The sequence below is a fragment of the Drosophila mojavensis genome, unplaced genomic scaffold (assembly GCF_018153725.1).
Source record: "Drosophila mojavensis isolate 15081-1352.22 unplaced genomic scaffold, ASM1815372v1 contig_231, whole genome shotgun sequence".
Lineage (NCBI taxonomy): Eukaryota > Metazoa > Arthropoda > Insecta > Diptera > Drosophilidae > Drosophila > Drosophila mojavensis.
The window spans coordinates 4,374,593-4,393,311 of NW_025318772.1; the positions used below are offsets into that span (position 1 = coordinate 4,374,593).

Consider the following 18,719-nt stretch of genomic DNA (forward strand, 5'->3'; position numbering starts at 1 on the left):
GTATCGATTACAGTATTATTCGATTTTTACATGACCAGTATCGTACGGTAGCGCCACTAAATTTAAGAGCTGCTCAAATCTTTTAAATTAGTTGAAGAGCTAGATATGAAAAGCAGGAATATTAATCAATAAGCTGAAACTCAAGTAATGAACAAACAAAAAAAAAAAGGTATGATTATTTTTAAAAAGGGAAAGAAAATAAACGCAGATAATTTCTTTAATGGCGTTGCCAGATGTGGTCTAGATTGGCGGGTCTTTTGCCAATTTAAACTCTAAAAACATAGTTTATAAATATGCTGTTTTTTTTTTTCTTTAATTCATATGAGCTGTAATATTGAAATTAATTTGAAGATAAACAAGTAAAGAGTGCCGATCATTATCAGGGAACAAAGATGGGGATGTGGATATCCGCACCGTAGCCAAGGGAAATGATGCGCAAAAAGTAAAAAGTGCGTGCAATTGACAATCATCTCCTTCATCTTTCTATGCGTACTTTTATGAGCGATATTAAAAAATGTTTAGAGTTCTTTCAGTCGTACAAAGCACTTGACTCATGTTTGCTGCTAGACCTAGTAGCCACACACACATGCGAGCAGTAGCTACTTCCGGTTTTAGCTGGGTCTTTTGTTTTTGTTTTGTTTTGCCATCCGAGTCTTAAGAAAACAACAACATAGTTTGTGGGTGTCACAAGTGTTCAAAGGCAAAGCCAAGCTGAGCACAGCAGAGTAGAGCACGCGACGTTACGGCTGGTCGAGTCGGCGGCTGTGGGGGCTGTGTGTGTCCAGATGTTGCGCACAATTATCATATCAGCAGCACATCATTTACATTTAAGTGGAAAAACAGATTGAGCCAATCGACTGCGAAGAGCGCCGGCCAATGAGCAGTTCGCGCACAGAACTTGACTTAAGAGGCGTCATCGTGTGCTCGAGGCTTCAGTGTTAATTAGAGTGTTCGATCAGCAGGAGCTACGATGAAGAATTGCAGCACAGATCTGGCCGCCTTTTACGTCAATGACTACGAGGACTTTGACTACAGCTACAACTATGAGCCGACCAATGCAGCCAGCTATGAGGATTACAGCAACAAATCCTGGACTGGAGGCTCGGCCGCGGCTTATAGCTGCCACGCTCTGCAACTGGCAGCCAGCGTAGCTTCAGCCACGACCATGGAGCAACCAAATACCACAGCAGCCAGCAGCAGTAGTGCACAACGTAAGGAACGCACGGCTTTCACCAAAACCCAACTCAAGCAACTGGAAGCGGAATTTCGCTACTCCAATTACCTGACACGGCTGCGACGTTACGAGATTGCCGTCGCCTTGGAGCTGAGCGAGCGTCAGGTTAAGGTTTGGTTTCAAAATCGTCGCATGAAGTGCAAACGCATTAAACTTGAGATGTCCGGGTCTACGAAAGCCGACAATTAGTTTACTTTATACAAAATGTTTTTTTTTTTTACTTAAATATTATGGTAAAATATACTACAATTCTACTTCTTTAGCTTTTTGCCAATCTTCTTCTGCAATGGCTTGGCCAGTTGTTTGGCTGCGGCCAGCTGCAGTGTCTTTGTAGCTGACTTCTGGGCAGCTTTGGGCGCCGCGACAGGTTTCTTTTTCTTCTGCACACCGCCCGTGCCCGGCTTGCGCTTGGTTAGCTCGACTAAGCGCTCAGCGCCTGTGTTTTTATTCTGCATCTTTTTGGGTGCTGCTTTTGGCTTCACCACTTTCAAATCCTCTTCCTCAGAATCATCGCTTTCATCTGCGCTGTTAAGTCCAGGCTCGCTATCATCATCACTTGCATCCACATAGTCTTCATCATCTGAGTCCTCGGTAATGGTGTTGCCCAAAAGGTCAGCCAGCTCCGGCTCCTTTTTTTCATCCTTTGAGTTTTTGCTCGTTGACGGTTTCGATTGCTCTGTCTCCTTTAATTTCTTGACTGGTTCCAAAATGAGATTGGATATATCAATACCCAAATGCTTGCACTTCTTTTCCATTTGCTTCAGTTTCTTGATGCCTGCGACAGTGCGTTTCTGGCAAGCGGCTTCAGTCCAATCATTCTGTTGCTTAACACTGCGCTGTGTAGCTTTGGTCACATCCGAAACATAAATTTCTTTGCCAGCCTGGAAAATGGGATATTTTAAGGGTATATTATTGTTCTTCTATGCTCTTTGCTCACCTTATTTGTGACTTTCTTCACAGTATTCTTGAAGTAATTAAACTTTTGCTTCTCTGGTGGTATATACGTTGCCTTGACCACTTTCTGAAACATTAGATAGTTGTCCATGGTATTGGCTGCCACTTTGGCCACCTCTGGATATTCGAACTCGACAAAAGCATATCCTTTGCTTCCGCCAGTGCGTTCGGAGCGTGCGAGTCGCAGCCGCGTTACATGTCCAAATTGTTTGAAATATTGACGCAATTGTTGTTCAAAGAAACCATGTGGCAAATGTTTGATGAATACTACGCCACGCTCCTTGCGTTCCTTTGGAGCTGGTTTCGCCTTGCCCAGTTTCTTTTTCAACTGAAAAAATGGAGTTTAGACACCGTTACTTGGGGCTTCTCATTTCAGTACGTAACTTACCTGCCCAGAAATTACGGTTTTGACTTGTGCCGGTGACTTGGATGGCGTTACTTGTTTCTGAACCTTTAGGGGCTTGGGCTTCCTTACGGCCGGCATCTTTGCTTTTTGTAATACTTTGAAAACAAACAGAAATATACGAAACTAAATTATGGCTCCAGCTGCACGTGGAATACACAGTAATAAATCGATTTTGTCGATAACGATAGCAATGCTGGAACCCCTAATTCTACACATTTTAGTATTTTTTAATAATAGAGGTAGTCCTGTCTAATACATTAAATAAATAAGCTAATAAGCCTTACTAACGTACAAATATATGTTTTATTGACTAATAAAATGTGCAATGGATAATTCGCGTTGCCAAGGCTGCGTAATTACTTTTTTTTCTAATTTAATTGTCAGTGTGACCTCTGTTTACTTACTGTTTACCATTAAATCAAATCTAAAATGGCGCACACGGCAACACTGCAGAACATATGTTAGTGCAATCGCGTCGTCCGCGCGTGAAGAAGCAACAAGCGAGGTGCAAATCTAATATAACGGGCACGTGTCGGTTTCCGCCGAGCTTTAATATATACATAAATACAAAAGCTACAATAACAAACGAAAATTAAAAAATAGTAAAACATATAGCACAACAATTGGGAGTTGCGCGCAAAATACCAAGCAACATGTTCTACTTAATTGGACTCGGTCTGGGCGATATCAAGGATATCACGGTGAAAGGCCTTGAAATTGTAAAGCAATGTAGTCGTGTGTACCTGGAAATGTATACCTCAATTCTCGGCTGTAGCCTTGAGGATATGGTGAGTAGGGACCGCGGTGCGTGTAACGCAAAAATAAAATGTCGAGTTATGTAGTTTTATATTTTAATATTAATTTTTTCGGTAGCAAGAGTTTTATGGGCGTCCCCTGTTGCTAGCGGACCGTGACCTTGTGGAACAGGGAGCCGATGAGATTCTGGCTGGTGCTGGGGAGTCAGATGTTGCCCTACTTGTGGTGGGCGATCCCTTCGGAGCCACCACTCACACAGATTTCATTCTGCGCGCCAAGGAGAAGAACATACCCTACAAGGTCATACATAATGCGTCCATTATGAATGCCATTGGCTGCTGTGGCCTGCAGCTATACAAATTTGGCGAGACCGTCTCCATACCATATTGGGATGAGACCTGGAAGCCGGACAGCTTCTACGATAAAATCAAACTAAATCGCCTGCACAATATGCACACGCTTTGCCTTCTCGACATTAAGGTTAAGGAGCCCACACCTGAATCGCTAATGCGCAAACGCAAGGAGTACATGCCGCCGCGTTTCATGAGTGTCGCCGAAGCCGCCCAGCAGCTGCTGACCATTGTGGAGAAGAAGGACGCTCTAGAGCGCAACACTGTGCTGAACGAACAATCGTTATGCGTGGGCCTGGCCCGCGTTGGTCAGGATACGCAACAAATTGTGGTTAGCACGTTGCACGGGATGCGTGCCACGGATCTGGGCGGACCACTCCACTCACTGATCATACCCGCCAAGGAGATGCATCCGCTGGAAGTGGAGTTCTTGCAGCAATATGCCGCCAATATCAAACTCGACGATTATAACCACTAGAGAGAACGGGCCCACCTCAGAAATTTATGTATTTAAGTGTTTAGGACACATTTGATCTGAATTTAAGTAGCTTGAAGCCAGCTATATGTATACAGAAGCGTAAGATGAGACAGTGATAAACATATGTATGTGGTTTCCCCAACTGCTTAATTCCAACTGTGTGTGTAGTTTGCAAACAATAATAAACATTACATTAAAAATAAGCCTGAATATTCATTGTGGGAAAAGTCAGGTAGGATCTATGTGGAATTCTCGAATGATATGCATGCTGCATATGCTCCACCAACTGGAGGTTATTTTAATATGTAATAGAGGAAGCAGATCTGTAACTGTAACATAAACATTCCATAAATTTACTAAATCTTTGTAGTGTTTCACATTTAATGGGGCAGCAATTCAGAATATATATAAATATATTTAAAATAAATATCTCCAGGTGTCTACTTAGGGATAGAGTCCTCGCATGCGACGCGACGAGCCCTGACGATCGTAGAGCATATTGAATTTGTTGACGAACTGATGCATGTCGTTGCAGCCCTTGGTCAGCGTGCCCAGATAGCTGATCAAGCCGACGTCGTTGCATTGTGTGTACAGCTCCTCCTGGAAGGCGGGCACCTGCATGATGGGCAGGCGATGGCATAGGGCATACGCTTCTCGAAGTATTTCCTGATTCGCCTTTAGTTTTCCGGCTTCAACATCTTTAATGTACTGCAAGACAATTTTGATGCGAGCATTTAGCATTTTGATAGCACTGTCCTGGGCCACCAGATGCTCAGCGACGACGCTCTTCTCGCCCGATTCATTCGTGGTCATGCGCGCCACATGATCCACTCCAATCCGCTCTGCCTCCTCAGTGGCCAGCGTATAGGTAAGCGGAACAAAGAGCATGGTAGCCTCGCCATCGACCAGGTCGATGAGCGATTCGAAAAGCTTCACGGGCAACTGGTCGACACTGCGTGGCAACGGATTCAGCTGCAGCATGATTGGGCACTCGTTAATTTCGGCTATTTGTTTTTGAATCTTTATGTCGCCGGCAGACGGACTATCGCCCGTTGTATACCAGCCAATGAAATCCAGATCGCTGAACACCTGCAAATCAATACGTTTATATCAGAATAATTTATTAATAAATTAGAATGATGCAAGTAACCTGTTTGTATTGTTGCTCCTTTTTGTTGTAATAGTCTCTGTTAATGATTATTTCGTCCGCAATTTCATCGGCTTTGAGCTCAAATGAATTCATCACCTCGATATTTCGACCCTTCTGTTTGCCAATCAGTGCGCCGTACACCTGGCGCGACTCACCGTGCTGTGCCCGGAAGCGTGTCCAGTGCTCTGATATATTCATGATGACCAATGGATGTAATGAAATCGTTACCGATGCAATTGTGCCCGTCGCAGCCATTATATTGCCTTTGACTTGCGGCTGTTTTGTGCCGGCGGAATCACCAGCTGCTGCAGATGCAGCTGCTGATGATGAGGTACTCGGCTGGGCCGTTATATCGGCATCAACGTCCATTTGCTCCATTGTTTCACTGTGTGGAGTATTTACGAGCAGTGGAAGTCAATATACAAAGGTTTTGTGATTTTAATATATATTTTTTATTTGATGTTTGCTATTGCGACTGACTGCCACCGATTACTCAGTTGCGATAACAATGGGATTCTTTGTTTCATTGCGATAATGTTGTATCGATTTCGATAGGTTTCTTGGCTAGTTTAGGCGGTTTTTGTATACAATTTTCTACAAATTTCGTTTGGTAAAAAAATATTATATATTATAGTAACTCAAAATTTCCAAATCCTGAAGAGTAGCTTCCTGTACTTTTAATTTGTATCTAACGATGCATATACTTTAAAGTAAATAGAATATTTTTGAATATCAACTTATAGAGTTTAGCAGCTGATAAAATTAACATTTAACATTTAAAATTTGGTATTTTTCATCACCACCTACCAATGCTAATAACAGTTGGATGCAATGTTAATTTACTATCGGTGTTAAAAAGTCCATCACTAGTATATCACCAATAAGAATTGGCCGTGCCACGCAAAACCGCTACGCACGGACGATTGTCGTAAATCCAGATTAAAAAGTACGTCCGCTATTATTTGTTTTTATCGCGAAATGTGTAAGATTTATAAATAAATGCAATCGCTCAAAGTAAACATATAAGATAAAGCATGAAAGGTGTCTAATCTCAACTCAGCAGCTGTTACGAGCCATTTAGAACTTTTGGTCAAGGTATGCACTAACTAAATTGTCGCTGTGTGGGAGACTCAATAATATCTTCTTTATTTTTTGTGTGTATGTGACAAGCCAACGAAAATAATCAAACAAAAAAAAAACCGTATAGTTATAGCCCACGCTCTTATAGCAAGTTTATTAACTAAGACCAATTAAATAATTGTCAAGTTTTTAGTTCAATTTTGGCGTTTTTCATTTCCGTGCATATTCCGTTTACAGGAAAAATCAATAAAATCCAATTGGCGCGCGTATACGTGTGTGTGTATGAGCGTGAGCAGAAACGTGTGTGTGCGCAAGCGGCTGCGCCGTGTGTGGGTGTATGCTTTATGCATCTGTATTGTCTTTTCAAGCTGCAGGCTCCTTTATCAAATGTATAGGCTGTGCGAGCGATGTTCTTGTTTTTAATTTTTTTTTTTTGTTATTCTTGCTGTGAGTGCTGCAAAGTGAATGTAGCATAGCTAATTAATAAGTTTTCATTTCTTTACGGTCATTTTTTCCCACTCTTGTTTACCATAATTAATCACTGCGTCTGCATTGTAACTGCTTGCATTTGTATGCGTATTCACATGTACATATTTATTTATTATGCATGCTCTGGGGGTTTCGCTTTGGTTGCTTTTGTTTTTATTTTGTGTTTAATTGTTTTTGGTCGAAAGAGCGACAGTCGTGAAATAGTTAAATCAAATACTTGCTTAGTTAAAGTATTTAGTTTCCCTTTTACTTTGCTTCCATTTACATAATAATGATCTTTGCTTGCAAAAAGACAAACTGGACAAGACGAAAACTAAATGAAAACAACAACCAAAACAGAAGCGAAAGACGTTCATTAAAATAACACATACTAGCATGCGCATACACACATGCATACATATATGAATATGGATGTGTTTGAGTACATGGATATGCCGACATTCATATTTATGGGAACGGGCGCGTACTTTTATTATGGCACGGAAAGTACTTAAGTATTGTCTTTGAGCTTGTGACATGATAGCTCTATAAATAATTTATATACAAGTTTATGAATATAAGAAACAACTTTCTTAAAAAAAAGAAGAAGATGGAAACTATTATAGTGTTTTTTTTTTTTTTTTTTTGCGATCATAACATCCAATATTAAAATATTTGGCGATGTAGTATTACATACATATTTTAACATATATTTTAATATATTATTTAATAATATGATCACAAAATATACCTATAAATTTTTATGTATCGTATTTATTGTTAACAATATCTGTCTTGCGTCTACTTATGCACATCAAGTTTTCTTCTATTTTGTATAACAAGTTAATGAAAGATAGGGAGAGTATTTAGCTCAGGCTTGCTTGCCATAATTTTATTTGTGGTATTTTTGCGCATACTTCCATCATATCTCTTTTAATGCCTGTTGTCTGCCCATCTCATTTCTCAATCTTCATTCGTATATTGCTTTGGCGATAGTTCTGCTGTTTGGATTTTCGGTATGCAAAATGTGTGCCAAGCCAAAACGTCGCTTCCTTTTGTGGTCTTCGCAGATGTAAGTGTGTGTGTATATATTTACATGCATATATGTACATACATGTGTACATCTAGCTGGTCGGTTAATGACACGCAAGACAGCGGGAGAAGCGGCGCCCGACTAGACAAGTGACGCATACGAATTCCTAGTGATACTTGCCAACAATAAGTAAAAATATACATACATACAATGTATACATATACATACTCGTACATACATTACACTTGCTTAGACTTTGACTAATTGATAAACTGTTGATTCATTCGATATGCTAAAATGCCGGCTATGTACATACGTAAGTATGCACACACACACACCCATTCTACATTACACACAAAGAATGTGCTCCATTTATCAGAAAGTGCTTCTTATCAGGCTGCTCCGAATTAGTATAGTTACGTATTATATTTCAAAGAGGGTCGCACATGGGTTGAGTAAGCGAATCATTTATTGACTTGCATACATACAGACATATGTATGTACATATATCCATATTTATAGGATTGGACAGTGTTTCGCGGTGAATTGTATAAGTAATATACGTGTGCAGTGATTGTCCACTAGAAACCACTTTAATATTTTCTAGTCAACTTTAAAATTTAAACAAGAAAAGTTCTTAATAAATAATATATTTTATAAAGTATATGACAAAGTATATTTTAAATTGAATTATTTTCTGCATATTTACTTTAATTTATTCAAAATAATTCAAAAACAAAAGTTTTTAATGTATTAAAAGCGTTCAATACATTCCGAATGACAATTGTAGCCCAATTAAATGATCTATATAACGAATGATTACTGTTCTGCCATACATTTTCGTCCAATTGGAAGACTACATTCTATTTTCAAAAGTTTTTGATGAATTTGCCAATTGGAGCTTGAAGCACATATATGATCTACGTTTAGGGTGCCACAATGTACAAGCTAAGCAGCTCTATCCATGAGAATACAAAATTTAACCGTGTCACACACACGCATACATACATGTGTATACTCATATATGTACATACATACATAAGTGTGCTTACGCATATATCCAATTATACGGCGCATGCGCCGCAGCCATCAGAAATGCAGTCGCCAATTGCAAAGCGCATAACTCAACGGCAGCTCAAATGAGAAATATAACAGCAACAGCAACAGCAATAACAACAATGAAATTATGCAGCTGAAAACGCATCTGTATCTTTTTCATGCACTGGAAATTCCGCAAAGACGTTGCCGATCCGCTAACTTTCTAAAAAAAAAAAAAAAATAGATGCAGCGCCAGCTAATTACGATCACAATCATGATCATAATGATTGTATTAGCTTATATATTAGCACTGGGTAACGCCTAGGTAGGGGATATTAAGCCAAACATCCATTTTTTTAATTGCATAATATATACATATGTATGTATGTTTATGAGGAATAAGTACTCACTGCTTTTCTACATGATTTTCAAAGCTTCTGTGCTTGAAATATTCTTGGAGAATATTTGCATATAAAGTCCATATTGAATAGAGAGAGTTACCGGAAAGAGAGACAGAATAAGAGAATAAGGTAGATAGATAAAGAGAGCGAGAGAGAGAGGGAATGAGGAAGTCTCAGAGAAAGAATTTTATATGATAAAAAAAAAAAGGGGTAACAAGTGAAGGAATGAAAGAGAGAGTGTGATAAGTACATATATCTATAATACTTTACTAGCCCCCCCACAGAGTAAACTATAAACTATTTGCTCATATTAGTTTTCAAGGGTATCTCATAGCCGTTGCATATGACAGCTCGTAGTTGAGTCGTTTATTACCTGTTATAGACCGCACACTTGAGCTTACACCTGATATTCTGGAGTCTCAATTGCTGCAGCTGCCAGCGTCTCGCTCAAGGGCCCAACTTGGCCAACCGGTGGTGGGCAGGCTATATATATATATATATATATGTGTGTGTGCGTATATATAGAGATAGATGTGCATATATATGTAGCTGTAGCTATAAATAAAAGAGCGACGCCTCGACGCCCAGCTGATCGGCCAACTCATCTTGAAATTTATAACCAACGCCTCTCACTCGTAATTGCAGGGCATGGCGCATTGACTCTGGCATTTGGCTTTGAATACCAAACCAGATCCAGTCAGGAGCTGTGAACATGCTGCAGCCAACGCTCGCATCAGAGCTGGAGGGGAATGGCGGTGGCCAGGATAGCATTGTGTTGGGCATGGCGGGCGTGTGCCTAGACGACACCGATATCGATGTTGATCCGGATGCGGATGTGGATGTGGATGTCGACGTCGACGTGGATGCTGTGCCCGAGCGTAAGCCACATTTCTTAGACTATGATGCTGCTGCGCCGCCCGATTATGAGGAGAACTATGGCTATAGAATTGCCGCTGGGGAGCAGTTGAAAATGGACAAGAAATTCGAACGGGATGGCGAGATAAGCGATTACGAGCTGGCCGCCAGTGGCTATACCAAGAAGGAGTTCACCCAGGACGATAATACGCTGCACTACACCCACAGCAGCGGCGCAGCTGGCGCCAAGAAACCAGCCAAACACTTTCTGGATGAGAATCCTATACCGCCTGATTATATGCTGGCACAGGAGCTGCGCGAGCATCGAAGCCTGGATCGAAATTTCGAGCGGCAGTCGGCGCAGCAACAACAGCAGAAGGAGCTGCTGCCAGCCCAGCGTCTGGGCTCACCAGCAGGAGTAGGAGCCGGGGCAATGGGCACAAGTGTGGGTAGTCGGGCCTCGCGTAGCAAGGAGCCCTCGTATACGCTCTCTCGATTCCTGGATGCTGATGCGGCGCCGCCGCCCTTGCCACGCCTACCCAAAGGCACCGCCTGGACGAGCACAAGCGACGTGGATGCCACGTTGGGCGCCAAAGTGGAGTGTGTCTACTCGCTGCTGTCCATGCTGGGCTCCAACGATCCGCTGGAGATGTCGAAAAAGTTTCTCGAACTGTCCGCGAATAGTCAGAGCTGTGCCACATTGCGTCGCTCCGGCTGTATGCCGCTGCTGGTGCAGATGATGCATGCGCCGGACAACGAGCAGGAGGTGCGCAAGTGCGCCAGCCTCGCCCTGCATAATGTGGTGCACAGTCATCCGGACGAGAAGGCGGGCAGGCGGGAGGCGAAGGTGTTGCGCCTGCTCGACCAAATAGTGGATTATTGCAACTTCCTGAAGACTCTGCTGCAGAGCGGCGGCGAGGCCATAGCCGATGACTCCGATCGTCATCCGCTGGCGGCCATATCGTCCCTAATGAAGGTCAGCTTCGACGAGGAGCATCGGCATGCCATGTGCGAGCTGGGCGCGCTGCAGGTGATACCCAATCTGGTGCACCTGGATCATGCTGTGCACGGACCCAAGCCGGAGGATCAGTGCTGCAATTCGCTGCGACGCTACGCGCTGATGGCGCTCACCAATCTCACGTTCGGCGATGAGAACAACAAGGCGCTGCTCTGCGGCCAGAAGCAGTTCATGGAGGCGCTGGTCGCCCAGCTGGACACGAGCGGACCCGACGATCTGCTCCAGGTGACAGCCAGTGTGCTGCGCAATCTCTCCTGGCGCGCGGACAGCAACATGAAGGCGGTGCTCAACGAGATCGGAACTGTGACGGCACTGGCCCGAGCGGCCATGCGCAACAAGAGCGAGAATACGCTGAAGGCCATCCTCTCGGCACTGTGGAACCTCTCGGCCCACTGCAGCACCAACAAGGCGGAGTTCTGTGCCGTTGAGGGCGCCCTCGCCTTCCTAGTGGGCATGCTCAGCTATGAGGGACCCAGCAAGACCCTCAAGATCATCGAGAACGCTGGCGGCATTCTGCGCAATGTCTCCAGCCACATAGCCGTGTGTGAGCCGTATCGTCAGATCTTGCGCCAGCACAACTGCCTGGCCATCCTGCTGCAGCAGCTCAAGTCGGAGAGCCTGACTGTTGTGAGTAACTCGTGCGGCACTCTGTGGAATCTGTCCGCACGCTGTCCGGAGGATCAGAAGTTCTTATGGGATAATGGCGCGGTGCCGATGCTGCGCTCGTTGATACACTCCAAGCATGCCATGATCTCGGAGGGCAGCTCATCGGCGCTGAAGAATCTTTTGAATTTTCGGCCCGCTGTGCAGAATCAGGATCAATTGGATCCGATTGCCCGCTCCATGGGTCTCAAGCAGCTGCCCACGCTGAAAGCGCGCAAACAGAAGGCGCTGCAGCAGGAGCTGGGCGAACGGCATGCCGAGACCTGTGACAACTTGGAGAGCAACAACAGCAATACCAATAGCAACAACAATAACAATAATAATAGCATCGGCACGAGCGTCATTTCCCATAAGGCGCGACGCCATCCGGCTCCCACGCGTCTGTCGCGCTCCGCCCTGCTGACCAAGAGCGAGAGCCGTGACTCTGTCTATTCGGCCAAGTCGGACACAGCCTATGAGCATCTGATGCGCTCAGATGCGGCCAAGCGGCAGGGCAACTTTGAGCTGGAGCTGGAGCTGGAGCACGATGTGGAGGCCACGGAGGAACAGCCCATAGACTATTCGGCCAAGTATAGCGAAGGAGCGGCCAATAGCAGCGGCAAAGCAACAACATATCAGGAAACGGATTTGGATCAGCCCACGGACTTCAGTCTGCGCTATGCGGAGAATCAATTGGAGTCGGACATGAAGTCCGCCGCGGGCTGTGCACCGAGTGCCAAGGCATCGGGCGAGGGCCAGGAGATCCTGCTCATGCTAGACGACAGTGTCAAATGCTATCAGACCGAGGATACACCATATGTCATATCGAATGCGGCGTCTGTCACGGACTTGCGCCAGGCGGCCAAAGCGGAAGCTGAAGCCGATGCCGCCTCATCGCCACCCGCTGAGGCGATCATCAAGCCAAGCGGTGTGGAGGAGAGCTCCTTGACGCAACCACAGGCGCCCATTAAGCAGCAATCCTCTAAGCTGTCCTCGGCTCTGGCTTCTGGCTCCTACACGCCCGAGAAGCCCATCAATTACTGTGAGGAAGGCACTCCCGGCTACTTCAGTCGCTACGATTCGCTCAGCAGTCTGGATGAGCCTGGCAAATCGGCTCCAAAGGCAGACAGCAAGTCGGTCAAGCTGGAGGAGCAGCAGCAAACAGAGCAGCCAGAGGTGCAGCCGCAGGAGGAGCCAACACCAGCCAAAACCAATTCGGCGCTCGAGACGCCGCTGATGTTTTCTCGGCGCAGCTCCATGGACTCCCTGGACGTGGATGTGGCCAATTGCGATGACAAGAGCTCGGTGGTCAGTGACTTTAGTCGCCTGGCCAGCGGTGTCATCTCGCCCTCAGAGCTGCCCGACTCGCCCACACAGAGCATGCCGCAGTCGCCAAGGCGCACCAGCGAAGCAGGCGCCAGCGTTGCCCTGCCTCCTGGCAGTGGTAGACGCCAGCAGCCGTTGCGCAGCGTCTTCGAGGATGATCTGAGCAAATTCAATGTGGAGAACACGCCCGCGCAGTTCTCCGGCGCCACCAGCCTGAGCAACTTGAGCATCGTAGACGATGACAAGCCCATGGGCGAGGACAACGATGTCGACAAGGAGGATGAGCTGCTGCTGGCCAGCTGCATCAACATGGGTATGCAGCGTCCTGCTACTGCGAGCGCAGCGGGAGCTGCAGGCAGTGCAACGGGTACTGGGACGGCAGCTGCAGTAGCCTCTGCCGAGGAGACGACACGCAGCTACTGCACCGAGGACACGCCCGCCCTGCTCTCCAAGGTGGGCAGCAACACCAATCTGTCGGCCATATCCATGAACTCGACAGCTGAAACACAGCCACAGCGCTGCTCCCTCAATCTCTCCGACGACGTCTCCTCCAATGCGTCCGATTGTGGCGGCGGCCCTGGAGCCGCTGCCATGCTCCAGCAGTGCATTCGCGACGGCATGCAGAAGCCCAGTCCGATGCCAGCGGCGCCTCTTAACGAGGATCCCATTGCAATGCTGCGCCGCGGTGGCAACATGCTCTCCACCTATTTGCCCGTCAGCGATGAGATGAGCAAATATCTGGTGGAGGACAGTCCCTGCAATTTCTCGGTCGTGTCCGGTTTGTCCAATCTAACCGTGGGCTCCAGTCTGGTCGGACCTGCGGTGCAGCTGCAGGAAACAATTGGGTAAGCGTGGGTGAAGTATGATTGTAATGCTGATCTATAGCTCAGGATCAGAGTTGCTCAGATGCCCATGAGGTGATGTCAAATGAGTAACAAATGTGAATATATCCTTTTCAGCAGTGCCGATGCATCTGCCGTGAAGTCAGAGAGCCAGGCGCCAGCCCAGGAGCAAGTCAATCGACCGGCGCAGTGGCAGGACGATTCGTTGAGCTCCTTGTCCATTGACTCCGAGGATGACACCAATTTGCTGAGTCAGGTGAGCGCAATGGAATATCATATTAATTATGTGCGCTAATCCGTTTTGTTTTCAAGCAGGCTATTGCCGCCGGCTGCAATAGACCCAAGTCGAATCTGGGCTTCAGCGGCACGAGCGCAACGAGCAGCAAACGCTCCAGCTCGCTGTGCTCCTCGTCTCAGCCCATAGCCATCAATGCGGCCACCTCGGCGTGCTCCTTGAATTCGGCAATGAGCGCGCGCAAGACGGTGCAACAGGAATCCTACAGCTCGGTGGACTCCAGCGACTCGAATGACAATCAGTCCAAGTCGCTCTTCGAGCTGTGCATTTTGAATGGCATGTACAAATCCAAGGAGCCGAGCAGATCGCAGCAGCTACAGCAGCAGCAGCAGCAGCAGCAATCAGCGGCACACTCAAATCCCAATCTGAAGCAATTTGATTCGCTGCCCGTGCAATTGCCAGTGCAGTCGAAGCGGCAGCGTCATCATCACCACCATCATCAGCAGCATCAGCGGGAGCGAGAGCGCGAGCGCAAGGATGAGAAATTGCTGCTGGAGTGCATCAATACGGGCATCTCGAAGAAAATAAATGCCGTGCCAAAAAACGGGCAGGCTACGTCTGCAGCTGCATTGGAACCGTGTCACCCAATGGCGGCTACTACATCAGCAAGTGTCCACAGCACAGCAGCAGCAGCAGCAGCTCCAGACGTAGAGCAGAAATCGCACGCACCATCAACCCGTCACAACAGTCAACCGGTCAGCCAGCAGAGCCATCAGTCACCCAGGCACGGCATCGACATCGACACAGACGCAGCAAAAAGTCCAGCTCCAAGTCCAGAGATCGTGAACACGATCGATCACGCGATCGTTACTGGGTCTAAAATAGTCCTGGGGGATAACGATGCGGATCGTTCCAGCGATGAGTCGAATCAGTCGTTGATACTGGACACCACAGTGCGGCTGGATGAGATCCCGGATGAGAGCCGGCCACGAACGGCGGACAAGCACAAGGATCCCGACCTGATGCTCAAATCTGTGGAGCGTCTCACATTGGAGTTTGTGACATCCGCGGAGCAATTGCGCACGGGCAATCACAATCCCAGTCAGAGTCAGAGTCAGAGTCATAGTCACAGTCACAGTCACAGTCAGGGCAACACCTGGAACGAGCACACCTGTCCCAATGATGTGTCCTTCCCGAGCATTAGCCAAACGGCGCCTGTGTTGGGTACGCTCAGCTTGGATGATGCTGATGTGGACGATATGGATGCGGATGCTACAGAGGCGCAGGATTTGCATGATTTTGCCGAAATCACGCCCACCAATGAGACGCAACTGCTGTGCTCATTGGGTGTGGTTAATGGTGATACCAACTTCCAGCAGCCCAACTCCCTGGATAGTCACAGTCTGAGTGACACGCTCACCGAGCAGCCCGAGCAGAGTCAGCAGAGTCTGTCGTCCGGCCTCAACTTTCAGCTGGGCGGGCAGGTGCAGAGCGCTGCAGCGCGCAGCTGCGAGCAGCAGCAGAGGCTGCTGCTGTTCAACGGCACCAGCGCCTCCATGATGACCAACTCCACAATGATTGCGTACGAGGCGCGAGCTCTGGCCGACAATCTGCAGCAGCTGCAGGCGTCCGATCCCGATAGCAATGAGCACAACGATGACAGCACCCAGTTGACATTCAGCATCAATGGCAGCCTGGATCTAGACAATGTGCGTCCACCATCGGGCATGGAGTCGCTGAACTCTGCCTGCAATACGCAGCCGAGCTCGTTGCGCCTGGCCCTGCCAACCAAATCGCCAAGATTTGGACGCAAGGCATTTCCAGCCGGTCTGGTGGCCAGACGTGCGCTTGGCCAGTTGGCGGGCAGTGCCGAGAGCGTGAACTCCAGCTGCAATTTGCTGGACAACATAAAGCCGCCGTCGCTTATGGACGAGCTGCTCGATTCGATGATCAGCGTGGACAGTATCCAGTCGGAGGTGGCGGACGCTGAGCAGGAGTGCAGCATGGCAACCACCATATCGGTGTCCAATTACGAGACAGCCGCTGGTGACGATCAGACACTGACTGTGCTCCAGAGCTGCTGTGACTTCGATGACGAGGAGGACGCCACCATGAACGAGGACTTTAGCTCCGCGGAGTCAACTCCCAAGCAGGGCTCGACGCCTTCGCCGAATCGTCGCACTCTCACGCCCAAGCAGAAGCGTCGTCTGGCCAAGGATCGTTACAAGACTTACACCATCACGGGCAACGCCATGGACATTGTGGAGCCCAATGAAACGCTGCAGATTGAGATTGTGGAGGCTGTGCCTGCTGCAGTGGCCCCAGCGACGCCATCGCCCCGTGCCAATGGACGACGACGTGGCAGTGCCGAACGCTACAAGACGCAGGTCATCGAATGCCCGCTCCACCTGCTGCAGGATGATTGCCCCAGCGATCAGCTGTCCTCCATGCGCGCCATGATGCAGCAGTTCACCTACATCACAGACATTGACATTGGAAACTCAAGCGAAGCACCCGAGACGCACGCTCCGGCTGATGATCCGCCCAGCTGTGACGGCGATCAAAACTCCGAAACGGAATCGTGTCATGGACGCGGCCAGTCGCCGCCAGTGGCCAAAGAGCTCCCGCTGAAGCGTACGACTCCGCCGCCACAGCCGCCTGTCCTGGAGCCTGCAGCTGCTGTCAAGGTGGTGCGGGGACGCAAGAAGCCTGCCTACATCTCGCCCTACAGCATGCAGAGTCAGCGTAACAGCAGTGCAGCCGCTGCTGCCTGCGCTGCGGCTGCCAAGGCCAAGACGAAGACGCTATCGCCAACCATAGCTAAGCGCAATGCACTGCCTAGCACGCGGCTGCCGGCCAAGAAGAAGGCAACTCCGCCACCGGCAGCCCCGCGTCTGGAGCGGCAGGGCACCTTTGTCAAGGATGAGCCCACTAATGTTAATGGACAGGTGCCTGTCGTGGAGCCAGTAAGTCCCACGCAACGCGCCTCCAAGCTGCCCACAAAGCGGCCAACAACAGCAGCAGCAGCAACAACAAAGACCGTAGCGAAGGCAGCCTCACCCAAACGGATCATAGCCAAAGCAGCGCCTCGCGTGCTGCCGCCACAACAGAAACCGCAACAACGTGCCAATACCAATATACGCCTGGCCAGTGCCAAGGCAGCGGCTGCCTCCCGCGTGGCCGCCCAAGCGAACCGAATATCCAGCACGACTCCGCCCTCGCGAAGCAATTCGAATTTGAATGGCGGCAGTGCCGCCGTGGCAGCGGCGTCGGCGGCGGCCGTCAAAATTAACCAGGCGCAGAGTCGCATTGCCAATATCTGGAAGCGGGTGGATGAGGCCAAAACCAAGACGACAAAAACCAAGCAAATATCCAATCTGAGGACGCAACAAACGAAGTCTTCCAATACGCTGAACGGCAATGCGTCGCGGCCCACGCTCTTGCGCAGCTCCACGTTCGACAATACGCCGCCGGATGCAGCGGCAGTCGGGAATCAAGCATCTGGAGCAACTGCAGCAGCTGCCCGCTCCCGGCTGCCCATTGGAGGAGTGCGCAAATAGAAACGAACGCACAAAGCGAATCCCGTCTTGCATTTTCATATGGAAACAGAATCAAAGAAAGTTTATTATATACCTATAGAGTATATATATATATAGAGTATATATATATTTATAACTATATATATCCTATGCTAGATTTGTTAGGCCTAGAAACAACCTAATCCAATTCACAGTCAGAAACGAAGAGCGTCTTGAATTCGGCTCCAAGTTCGTATGTAGCCAAATGTATTGCATAATAATATTAATCTAGATATTATCTCGGGCCTTCTCAAGTGTGTACAACCATATACCCTATATAACTACTTACTAAAGATATATATCAATATATATACGAAATTCAAGTTGTAACCAAGCTAATTTAAAGCGGTTATATAAGGTTTATATGTATGTTACGACTTGTTAATCAAAACGCTCTACAAATTATAATCAAAGATACGAAAAAAAAAAAAAAACAATTTATATACACTTAGCGTATTTAGCCGTCGGCTTCCTTTTTGCAAACCAAATATTACTTTGAGAATGATTAACTTAACACATTGATAGTCACTGCTTTTATATTTTAAACATAATTTTAAAGTCTTTAGTCGGATTAAGCGTATTTGCATTCGGATTTGGACGATTTCGTATTGAACCCGAGAACTTGGCGATTTGTAGTTAGCTTTGATTTAAGCCCATTTACAATTCTTATTAAACATATATATACACATATATATTAATAAAAACGAAATGCTTTTCGACAAAACAAAAATTATTATGTTTGCAATTCGGCATAAACCTATTGGGGAAGAGGTCTACATAAAGGGTATATTGGTCATGTTATCCTACTCTCTGGCAACTTTGATACCCTGTAATATGGTGACAAATATTCTACCGATTTTTTTTTTAAATAAGAT

The 18,719-nt window shown here is 47.1% G+C and overlaps 5 protein-coding genes across 7 annotated transcripts; 3 read left to right on the top strand and 2 right to left on the bottom strand.

Moving 5' to 3' along the window:
• Nucleotides 1-319: 319 nt before the first annotated feature.
• Nucleotides 320-1,496, top strand: LOC6574926 (homeobox protein Hox-C4a). Its single transcript, XM_002000918.3, has one exon. The coding sequence runs from the start codon at nt 971-973 to the stop codon at nt 1,421-1,423; it is 453 nt and encodes a 150-aa protein (XP_002000954.1). The 5' UTR covers nt 320-970; the 3' UTR covers nt 1,424-1,496.
• LOC6574927 (MKI67 FHA domain-interacting nucleolar phosphoprotein) lies at nt 1,389-2,772 on the bottom strand. The gene is made up of 3 exons (XM_002000919.4): nt 2,577-2,772; nt 2,172-2,516; nt 1,389-2,115 (listed from the first exon to the last, which is right to left on the bottom strand). The coding sequence occupies exons 1-3, from the start codon at nt 2,670-2,672 to the stop codon at nt 1,486-1,488; spliced, it is 1,071 nt and encodes a 356-aa protein (XP_002000955.1). The 5' UTR covers nt 2,673-2,772; the 3' UTR covers nt 1,389-1,485.
• Nucleotides 2,773-3,042: 270 nt separating this feature from the next.
• On the top strand, nt 3,043-4,381 carry LOC6574928 (diphthine methyl ester synthase). Its single transcript, XM_002000920.4, has 2 exons — nt 3,043-3,382; nt 3,468-4,381. The coding sequence occupies exons 1-2, from the start codon at nt 3,248-3,250 to the stop codon at nt 4,176-4,178; spliced, it is 846 nt and encodes a 281-aa protein (XP_002000956.1). The 5' UTR covers nt 3,043-3,247; the 3' UTR covers nt 4,179-4,381.
• Nucleotides 4,382-4,504: 123 nt separating this feature from the next.
• Nucleotides 4,505-5,842, bottom strand: LOC6574929 (COP9 signalosome complex subunit 6). The gene is made up of 2 exons (XM_002000921.4): nt 5,329-5,842; nt 4,505-5,267 (listed from the first exon to the last, which is right to left on the bottom strand). Exons 1-2 carry the CDS (start codon nt 5,704-5,706, stop codon nt 4,623-4,625), a joined length of 1,023 nt encoding a protein of 340 aa, XP_002000957.1. The 5' UTR covers nt 5,707-5,842; the 3' UTR covers nt 4,505-4,622.
• Nucleotides 5,843-6,188: 346 nt separating this feature from the next.
• Nucleotides 6,189-18,574, top strand: LOC6574930 (adenomatous polyposis coli protein). Of its 3 annotated transcripts, none has more exons than XM_002000922.4 (4): nt 6,189-6,274; nt 9,994-14,034; nt 14,149-14,287; nt 14,347-18,574. In XM_002000922.4, exons 2-4 carry the CDS (start codon nt 10,061-10,063, stop codon nt 17,824-17,826), a joined length of 7,593 nt encoding a protein of 2,530 aa, XP_002000958.2. In that variant the 5' UTR covers nt 6,189-6,274; nt 9,994-10,060; the 3' UTR covers nt 17,827-18,574. The 3 variants fall into 3 exon arrangements, with proteins under 3 accessions (XP_002000958.2, XP_015023223.1, XP_015023224.1); XM_015167737.3 differs by having other exon boundaries at nt 6,198-6,423; XM_015167738.3 differs by having other exon boundaries at nt 6,198-6,423; nt 14,152-14,287.
• Nucleotides 18,575-18,719: the final 145 nt, after the last annotated feature.

What these genes read in the sequence shown, in the direction of transcription:
- LOC6574926 (XM_002000918.3), top strand. Translation starts at nt 971, where the DNA reads ATGAAGAATTGCAGCACAGATCTGGCCGCCTTTTACGTCAATGACTAC.
- LOC6574927 (XM_002000919.4), bottom strand. Translation starts at nt 2,672, where the DNA reads ATGCCGGCCGTAAGGAAGCCCAAGCCCCTAAAGGTTCAGAAACAAGTA. An exon ending in AAACCGTAATTTCTGGGCAG is followed by an intron (nt 2,517 to 2,576) that starts GTAAGTTACGTA and finishes CCATTTTTTCAG; the next exon opens with TTGAAAAAGAAACTGGGCAA. An exon ending in TGAAGAAAGTCACAAATAAG is followed by an intron (nt 2,116 to 2,171) that starts GTGAGCAAAGAG and finishes CCCATTTTCCAG; the next exon opens with GCTGGCAAAGAAATTTATGT.
- LOC6574928 (XM_002000920.4), top strand. Translation starts at nt 3,248, where the DNA reads ATGTTCTACTTAATTGGACTCGGTCTGGGCGATATCAAGGATATCACG. An exon ending in GCTGTAGCCTTGAGGATATG is followed by an intron (nt 3,383 to 3,467) that starts GTGAGTAGGGAC and finishes TTTTTTCGGTAG; the next exon opens with CAAGAGTTTTATGGGCGTCC.
- LOC6574929 (XM_002000921.4), bottom strand. Translation starts at nt 5,706, where the DNA reads ATGGAGCAAATGGACGTTGATGCCGATATAACGGCCCAGCCGAGTACC. An exon ending in AGGAGCAACAATACAAACAG is followed by an intron (nt 5,268 to 5,328) that starts GTTACTTGCATC and finishes ATTGATTTGCAG; the next exon opens with GTGTTCAGCGATCTGGATTT.
- LOC6574930 (XM_002000922.4), top strand. Translation starts at nt 10,061, where the DNA reads ATGCTGCAGCCAACGCTCGCATCAGAGCTGGAGGGGAATGGCGGTGGC. An exon ending in CAGCTGCAGGAAACAATTGG is followed by an intron (nt 14,035 to 14,148) that starts GTAAGCGTGGGT and finishes TATCCTTTTCAG; the next exon opens with CAGTGCCGATGCATCTGCCG. An exon ending in ACACCAATTTGCTGAGTCAG is followed by an intron (nt 14,288 to 14,346) that starts GTGAGCGCAATG and finishes GTTTTCAAGCAG; the next exon opens with GCTATTGCCGCCGGCTGCAA.